Genomic DNA, 9,501 nt, shown 5'->3' with positions numbered 1-9,501 from the left:
TTTCCCCCCCCCCCCCAGCAAATATGTTTTTATATCATCATACAGATACAGTTGCTGAAATGTGTTTAAGCTGTTTCATGCGAAACTGCCTCCAGCTTTAAGTGGTTTAGCTCTATAGTTGATTACCACCCATAAGGAGTTAGCAAAGAGGTAATAGTATGCATGACATACACACATTTAGGACACAAAATGCATTAATCCCGTTTTTGGGAAAGGAAATTTCCCCAAATGCTTTTACCTTCAGGCTTTGTAGAAAAATGTAAGCTATTCTGTACTGATTTCTTTCATGGATCGAGGACAGTTTCTGAACCGTTGTTCATGGATTCTCATTTAAAATACTCTTTCCATAAATGCAGGATGCTGTTCTCTTCCACAATACTATCTATTACAACCTGCTCTACGGCAATATCGGAGCCACGCCGGAAGAGGTGTATGCAGTAGCAAAGCTGGCAGGAATCCACGATGCTATTCTCCGAATGCCAAATGGTTACAACACCCAGGTTGGTGAACGAGGACTCAAGCTCTCAGGTAGGGTCTTTGTATCCCTCTTACCACCTCAAAGTTCAGTGCAGAGATTTTTCCTTAGTCAGACTTGGCTCTAGCTTGTTTCCATTATAACAGAATTGTAAGGCTAAGTATTAACTCAGAGATCTGCAGTCGATGGCAACTGTAGCCTACAAGGTATTTAAAGGAATGTATTTTGGGGAGATAGTGTTAAGTGAGTTATCTGTAAGCATGTAGCAGAAGAATGATGTTTCTTCTAATCTATTTGAGTGTGAATAGCATCGGGGGCTTTAGGGACTTGTGCTCCGCGTGGAGGATGTGTTAGGCTTATACATACCTTCCAGATTTGAGTTGTGAAATCTAAACTCCTAACAGCTGGAAATTCAGAGGTGTTCTGGTTCTGCCATTGATAGGAAGGAGGGTGATGGGATGTGTTACTGCATCGTGGCCACTTTGGGCCCTGTTTGTAAGGAAAGAGCTGATGCTCTCAGGAATGCTCATCTTTGGCTTCCTCAAATTGCGCATGGAATTGGTCATACACCAGTTGTGTGCTCCGCTTTTGGGGAATTCAGTTCTGGCTGCTTCTGCTTGCAGGTGCCAGTTTGTGGTGCTCGGCTGGAATGTGGAGCTAGCATGTCCACTGTATCCACGGGCTTTGCTTAGATCGGTATTGAATGAAACAGAGCTGTAATGGCCAGAGATGGTTCAGGAGTTTAATGGACGGGAGATGTCGAATGCCTCTCCCGGAGTTCCTTCAGTAGCTCTGTGAAAATATGGCATCTGTTACTTTGATTATCTCCAGTTTTCTGACTAGTAGAGTGGCTCCCTAAATTGATACTCATATGAGATTAATTTCTGAATCTGCTTAATATTTTTGTAAGGTGAGTGAGGCTTCTTATACTCTGAGTCTAAATAAACCCCCACAAAGTCCTGACTTGTTTTGTCTTTTTTAAATAGTATTTTATGGGAGTAATAAGGGGAGTGAAAATTCTGTGGTTTTAAGTGGTTCTCTTTGGAGTCCAAGCATTTTATATGCCCAACAGAAAAACTGAGGTTTTCAGCACCACTGACATGGCGGGTGTCTCGGTGAACAGCCCAATGGCAATTGACATGGGTCCTGGACCTGTGAGTGGTGGTGGTGACATGTGGGGATGGTAAAGGCTGCGATCTTAATTTGGGGCCCTGGTTCTGTGAATGGTTAAACTGCTGAGTGCAGCAAATGAGTAGTTTCAAAACCAGTAGTAAATTGGGTTCTCTCTGTATGCAAAAACCCGGATTCCTTTCTTACAGTAGGTGGAGAGTTTACTGCTTTGAGGACTGACCCTGGAGAACTGTCTGTTAGAAGGGCTGTCTTGATTCTGTAAAACTGGTGGGGTTTTTGTATCGAGAACCTTAATGCAGACTCCAGCCTCCCTGATGGCAGCGCAGTCCCATGGGTAACAAGCCTCAGTATCTGAGTTTCTCTCCTAGTGTGGTTTCCTCATTTGTGTGGTACGAAACAAGGCACAAGGAAGTCTTGTTGCAGTGAGAAACTTGTATGAATTTAAATGATGTAGTTCTTACTGGTCTCAATGATTGATTCATCAGCAGTAAATAATTAAATACAAGTGATTTTGGCTTTTTCGAGTAGAATCCTTTTCAGTGTGGTCTAATGGATGTGTGAGAGAGCGAGCTGTAACAGCCCAAAGCCCTGACTTGGTGACCAACACGTTACCACACTGCTGTCCTGAGTGTGAATAGCATCAAAACATGGAACAAGTTGATATGTTTCAAGAGTGAGGAAAGAGCTTGGATTTTGTTATTGTAGCATGTCTTTGAAACAGGGATATTGTCAAGCTGTGAGTTTTGAACCCGCTTTAAAGGAGAGAGAGAGAGAGGGAGATTGTATTAAAGTGGACTGAGTAAATTGTACGGTTCTAATTGCTATGGAGTTCTGCCAAAGAGTTTAATATTTGAACTGCAGCATTATTAACTGACTTATCAATGGTTTATTAATGCATGTTCTCTCCTGATAGGAATGGGACGCCAACAGGAATATAGGGGTAGTAAATGGAATGGTTCAGCCTTGAATAAAACAAAGGGGAACAAGTGCCCCGCGTGAGGTGTTTGCATGTTGTACCAAATGTTTAGCAGGTTTTAAGTAAGTTCTCAAAGGCACCTGTTATCCTGCCTATAAAAGTTCTCCAAAGTTATTCCTGAGTAGATGTTGGCTGTAAGAATTGTGAAGGAAACTGGTCTGAAACTGGGTTACCTCAGAAACCAGGCAGGAGATTGCTCAGTGAGCGTGGTTTTTAGTACTGTATTAATGGTGTTCTTTGAAATGTGCTGGTGAGCTGTTAGATATGGACACTTCAACTCTGGGCCGTTACGGAGTGGGAAGGTAGAGGAATTTCAAGGAGAGACCTGAGAGGAAAAAAAAGGGTGTGCAAAATACATGAAACCAGAAGCAGCAGGCGCGGACAGACCCTTGTTCGTGTGTGAGAAACAGCGTGTGTGTGTGCAGGGGCGCTGTACGGGACGTAGCTGAGACCAGGTGAAGAAGCTCACGCTCGCTGGTGCAGTATGATGCTTCTGCCTTGTGGCACACACAAAATAGTTCTCTGGCCTTTTCTGAAAGGATAAACAATCTTGAATCACTTTGGATTTACCAGGGTGCAGGAACTTGTATGGTGGCTTGTGTAACATGTACAGACATTTACCAGTAGCAGCTGTGGCGTATATTTAAGAAAAAAAAACCTGACCCCCAAACCAGTCATGGCTGAACTCAGAATAGCACGATTGTAACTTCACCTCTTTTATTTTTCTTTCCTTTCCCTGCTCCCACCCACATTCAGGAGGAGAAAAGCAAAGAGTTGCAATCGCTAGAGCAATGTTGAAGGAGCCACTTATTTTTCTCTATGATGAAGCCACATCATCTTTAGATTCCATCACAGAAGAGGTAAAAAAATACTTAAAACCTAAGTGCTGTAAAGATGTCTGATTCCAATGCTTTTTCCTTGTTCTTTTCCTCTCAGGGGGAGTCCCGCTCTCTTTGCCAGTCCGCTGTCGTTTATGTTCCTGGTTTATTATCGTGTGCCTAAGCCCTTTTCCTAGAGGCCAGAGCAGAGATAGCAGCTCTGTCTGCCTTGAGACACAGTGAAGAGTCTCAGCTCTGTCTCCGGATGGATTTTGTTTCACGCTCCTGAGGTCCCATTCACCATTAAATGTTCATCTCTTAACTCTTGCAAATACCTCCCGTGGCTGTGAAGTATGAAGCTTTCCAGTGCACTTCAGAAGGTGTTTAGATGACACGTAGTATTCATTAAAACTGTCTAACAGATAGTGGTGACATAATGCAGAACAGAAAACCTCTTGTCTGTTGGGCAGCATTGTTGTGACCTGCAGGTGAGGTGGGTGTAACCTGCAGAGCTGGTGGTAATTTGTGTTCGTTTCCCAGGAAGGGCCCGAAACACCAGAGTGGTGTGACATGGGTGTCATGACACCACCACAGTAACTGCAGCCTTGCCTAAACACCAGACTCTCAGCACCAGCAGTAATTTCACAAACTAAATGTCATCAAAAACTAGAGCTAGAGCGATGTTTGTCTTCACTTATGCCGATTATTGAGCAAATTTGTTGACCTGTAATCACAAAATTACTTTCCTTGTCTGGACACAAAGAACTTGGAGTACAAACTGTACATCCCTGTAGTGTAGCCCGGCTTCCGCAGCGCTCCTGAAACGCTGGTAACACGTGGTTCTGCAGAGCGCGGCGTGGGGTCTTTCTCTCCCATTTTGCTGTGTTTACTGCAAGAATCAGGAGCAAAGCTGGAGGGCTCAGAGCTGCGCTTTAGAGACAGCAAATGAAAACAAGTCCTTTCCACAAAAGCGTGTCGTGATGGCAGTGTGTTCTGCCCAGATGAGTGTTCTTTTTTTCAGGAGCGCAGGTGGACACTTCCCTTGTTGTTGGGAGGGCAGAATTCCCGGTTAATGCCAGTGTGGCTTCCATCTGATTGCGGTCGGGGAGGGTGGAAGGCGGCTCTCAAAGGGAGCAGGAGATTGACAGTCTGTTCCTGGGACTGACAGACAATTCCTAGGATTGCTAACATCACGTTCCACATCAGCATGAAAGCGAGAGGGATTTCTTTCTTTAACTGTCATTGATTGCGGAGTCTTACTGTGGTGATTTATTGTTTTTACACACCTTTACTGCTGTGTATGTGGCTTTTGTTGCATGGGGAGGGTTTTCCTGGCGTTGTGTTAACCCTTCTCTTCCCGTGTCCCTTGGGAACCAGCACTTTTCTGTGAACACCAGCTTTTCTTTGCAGTTTGAGGCCTTTCCCAAACCACAGGTATTTAATGCTGGGGATTCTTCTGTTTCTTCTGCAGCTACTGGTAGCTGTCCGTTACAGTGAAGCTACAGCAGTACTGGAGGTGTTTCTCCAACTTGGTTGCAGTCATTTGCATATTTTCAGACAGCATTTTATTTCTCTTCATACCACCCAGCAATGTGTAAGAGTTTGTCTCTCTTTTACTCTACAGAATATTCTCACTGCCATGAGGGACATGGTGAAACACCGCACATCTGTTTTCATCGCTCACAGGTTGTCGACAGTGGTTGATGCCGATGAAATCATTGTGCTGGATCAGGTGAGGTCATCACCCGGCAAAGTGCCATGTTCACATAACGCCGGTGTCTGGTTTAGAGAGTCTGGTTTGAAATATCTACTCCCGCCAAGCTACTGAAAGTTCTTTGGAAATTACCCATGTTAGAAGACTCTAGCCCAAGCTTTGCTTATAGTGGATTCCCCTAGTGGATTCCAACAGTTTATCAGCTGCAGGAACTTCCATGGGTGGGTTTTCTCCTTTAATTACATGTTCTTCATATGGATTATGACGAATTTCACTTGGTGCTTTGGGGCTGGCTTAACGTTACATGTTTTTAATCTGATTTATTACGTGCTTCTGTCAGATCAGGCTTCCTAATGTGTTCCCCCAGTTCACACTTCATTCTCATCACTCACTGAGTGTCTGTTTTTCACATACATCTGTTGGGTTTTTTCTTTCAATGGAGAGAGGACATCTCATTCTGTTTCCATACAGATAAAACTGTCGTAGGATTGTTCAGCCTAATTACTTTGTAAATCTGAACACCATTCTCTATTGTACCTGCGGAAAAGTGTGATTGTTCTTAAAACAAAAAAAAAAGTTTCACTGTTTGATTTATTGATATCCCTGTTCAGCCGTTACCTCCTGTCCAGGCTGTCCCCAGTTCGTTTTCGCCTCTACTGGCCAGGTCTGGCTATAGATGTACAGTAAACAAAAGCCTTATTAGAGGTTCATAGTTCCTCTGTTAACTGATAATGCTGGAGATAGAGTGCTCTAATCTGCTGATAACAGACGCAAAGTTTATCTCTGATTTTTTTTTTCAGTTGCTATTTATGTGCTTGTGATCCCAGGTGTGTTTAGTGACTAAAATATGCATACCTAAAAAATATGAATTATTCTTACAGTACATTAAATGATTTCATAGGGAATCAACAAAAGCTTACGAAATGATGACATTCGTGACTATCTTTGCTAGACAAATCTCAGCTTCATCCGAGTCTCAACAGGAAGCAGTGGAATAAATCCCTCGTACTGCTCTGTGGAGTCTTTATCTGGTTTCGATCTGCTTGTTTTTTTCAGCTTTCACTGAAAAATAATTTCCCAAGGTGTATCCTTTGTGTAATTGCATGTTCAAACGTCTTGCAAATGTTTGGGGCTTTTTTTTTGAGCATGTTATAAAAGAATATGCGACTTTTTGTTTTCTATGCAAGTTTTCACAGCTTACTCAGAGTGTGTTTTGTGTTACAGCACAACCATTAAATTAAAAATAAAAGCACAACCTCAGACTGTAGAGTAGCAAAGGGCGCTCACTTTCCTGAGTGGTTAGTGTACTAAAGGTGGTGAGTGAGCCAGGCAGCGTGGTGCAGCACTTCCAGTGCCCGACGGCTTCGTCAGGCGTCGCTGAGGTTTGCTCAGCAGAAAGTTGCCTCTTGTGGGCCCAGCACTGGGTTAACAACCAGGTGAATCGGGCTCAGTGGGGGAGATGGGACAAGGTGGTTGTGACTGGTTTGGCTTCGCAGTGGAAATGGGAATTTCTGGATTTTCAGCACCTTTGCCTCGGCAAAATCAGAATCATTCCCCAGTGAGCAAACAAACACTGTATTAACGATACTGATCTTAATGCTGGGAAGCCGAGTAGAGAAATTACATTTTTGACGACTGTTCAAGAGTTACTAAAATGAAGGCCATAATTCAAAAGCCTGGTCTCTGCCACAATGAACTCTTGAAATTAACCACTTAACTGCAGAATTTATTTCAAAGTATTCTGTTGGTCAAGGGTCTGTTTTTTCAGATTCCTCCTGCACAGCTAGTAATAGCAGTGACAGGACCCAATTTTTTCCCCAGCACGTTCATCAGCTGCTGTCACAAGGAGGTAGATTTAATTGTAGATCACAATTTGGAACTAATGTAAAACCCATGTAGCTGTCCGTACGCTGCTGTCTTTTCCCAAAAGAAAGACTGGCTGGTGAGTGAATACGTTATTTTAATTGGAGGTGGTGAATGTAAAGGAGTATCTTAAAGGAGAAAGACAAGTCTGGTGTTTTTGTGGAGCGGTGTCACTGCGCAGGCTGTGCACTTGGAGTTCTTCTCTCCAACTCTTGCTTCCCGTTTCCACGACAGCCAATAAATCATCTTTGCTCTTGAGGACAGGGCGGATGAGCTTGAGCTGCTCCCTCGATTTCCACGGTGGCAGTTGCAGTGACACAAGTTACTGAGCTCCCCTCTAAAACCACCATTTACACTGATCGATAGTTTTTAGGATTTGATTTTAAATGTGTTTTTTGCTTCTCTCCAACTCTTGCTTCCCGTTTCCACGACAGCCAATAAATCATCTTTGCTCTTGAGGACAGGGCGGATGAGCTTGAGCTGCTCCCTCGATTTCCACGGTGGCAGTTGCAGTGACACAAGTTACTGAGCTCCCCTCTAAAACCACCATTTACACTGATCGATAGTTTTTAGGATTTGATTTTAAATGTGTTTTTTTTTTTTTTTTTTTTTTTTATCTAGGACAAGCCTCTTGTGGCTTCATAGCATAAGTGTGTTGGTTATCAAGCAAAGACAAAGCCATGTTTGTTTTGGTTCATTCATGTGACTTCTGCAGTAGTAGGTTAACACCTTGCTCCTCATCCTAGAGGTCTGTGTTTACTGAAACAGCTCTTCCAGTTTAGACAGTAAAACTTTCTGTGTTAGTGGGCTTCACATTTTGTCCAGATGGACAAAAGGCATCTACATTCCCGTTTACGTCAGCTGGAGAACACAGCAACTTGTTTCCAGCTGACAGGGTCACACCCAATTCGCTGCAGCACGTGTTCCATCTTTCGTGGCTGTCCCAAGCTCCTTCTCACCGGTACTCGCTGTAACCTCTGCTATGAAACTGTTGCCCATACCTTGGCAGCATTTCTGTTCCTGCAGATCCGGAATCTTGATTCTGACTTCCTCCCTTTCTTTCGCAGGGTAAAGTGGTGGAACGCGGTAGCCACGCAGACCTCCTGGCGAGCCCGAACAACCTCTATTACGAGATGTGGCATACACAGAGCAGCAAGGTACTAAATAGTCATAACAGCCCAACCTGGGAGGAGAGGAACAATCGGATGTCCAAAGAGGAGGAGAGGAAGAAACTGGAAGAAGAAATTACCAATAGCGTGAAAGGCTGTGGAAACTGTTCATGCTAAGTATGCTCCTGGATTCGTCTTCTCTAACAGGTTAAAAATGCACAAGATGACAAAGTGCAGCTCTTGTTTTTAAGTCAGCATTCAAAAACTTCCTGGGTTTTGCAGTTTTCTGGGTTTTACAGTTTCTCAGAGGGACATAGTTTCAACCAAAGGAGTTCTATTTTTACATCTGTAGAAATCTAATATTCAGTGGCATCTGCAGGAGCTGAGCTTTTTTGGAATCTTTAAACTTCTCAACTCAGTGTAATTTATGGCAATTTTTAGACATTGGTAAATTCTCCTGGTTGTCGCTTGAGGTGGATTATTAAATTGTAAACAGATTTGTCCTTGATTTACATTATTTCTCATCATTAATGGTTGATAAATACGTCATGCTTTAATTTTAAGTGGACTAATTTGAACTCATTTGCTAGTGAGGAAGATGCAATTTAAATTCTTCATTGGCGTTCTGGTTTAAAATGTTCCCCCTCATAAAGAATGAGAAAAGCCTCCAGAAAACATCATTGGCTTCTGGTAGCAAACCAAATATTGGAATTATCCGTCTCACTCGTCGAAAACACTTGCTGTACTGGATTATCAGAAAATGTATTGGCATTATTCTAAAGAAAACCAACAGTATTTTTAAGAGCTGTCAAAAATATGGAATTGAAAAAAAAACTGTGACTACTGAAAACATACAAAATGTTGTGTGTGATTATGAAGAACCGGCAGTTTCCCTTAAATGAAAAAAACCTGGATTCAAGAATCTGTATCCTCAATATCTGCTGCAGGAGTCAAAGCAGAGTGCAGTCATGTTTTCTATTTCAGTCACGGTCTTAGGGAGCAATTAAGATTCAATAAAGACTTCCATAAATTTCTATTATGTCATTAATGTATGAGAAAATGACCTGGGCAATGTTGGAAGTGTTGCTATAATAATCTCCTCATTTCAGTAGTCAAAACTTCTTCAGTGTCAAGAAACCTCAGTCTCTGTGATTGGGCTTGCCTGGCAAGGTTTTGGTAGCGGGGGTGGGCTACAGTGGTGGCTTCTGTGAGGAGCTGCCAGAAGCTTCCGCCGTGTCCCGATACAGCCAGAGACGGACTCGCCACTGGCCAAGGCTGAGCCAAGCAGCAATGGAAGTAGCACCTCTGGGATAACTGTGCAACACCAGCAGCTGAAGAGAGGAGTTAGAGAAGCAACTCTGCAGACACCATGGGCAGTGGAGAAAGAGGAAGGAGGTGCTCTGTGCCAGAGCAGA

General features: G+C 43.2%; 1 protein-coding gene across 1 annotated transcript in view; it reads left to right on the top strand.

The window, feature by feature from the left end:
* ABCB7 (ATP-binding cassette, sub-family B (MDR/TAP), member 7) overlaps positions 1-8,588 on the top strand; it is a 27,485-nt gene extending 18,897 nt beyond the window's left edge. Inside the window, exons 12-15 of the mRNA XM_010138242.1 lie at positions 357-528; positions 3,339-3,442; positions 5,025-5,132; positions 8,045-8,588. Of these exons, the coding sequence (XP_010136544.1) occupies positions 357-528; positions 3,339-3,442; positions 5,025-5,132; positions 8,045-8,263 (603 nt within the window). The 3' untranslated portion in view covers positions 8,264-8,588. The remainder of the gene's footprint in view (positions 1-356; positions 529-3,338; positions 3,443-5,024; positions 5,133-8,044) is intronic.
* Positions 8,589-9,501: the final 913 nt, after the last annotated feature.

The sequence above is a fragment of the Buceros rhinoceros genome, unplaced genomic scaffold, assembly GCF_000710305.1.
Source record: "Buceros rhinoceros silvestris isolate BGI_N320 unplaced genomic scaffold, ASM71030v1 scaffold37476, whole genome shotgun sequence".
NCBI lineage: Eukaryota > Metazoa > Chordata > Aves > Bucerotiformes > Bucerotidae > Buceros > Buceros rhinoceros.
This window is presented reverse-complemented; position numbering and strand designations above follow the sequence as displayed.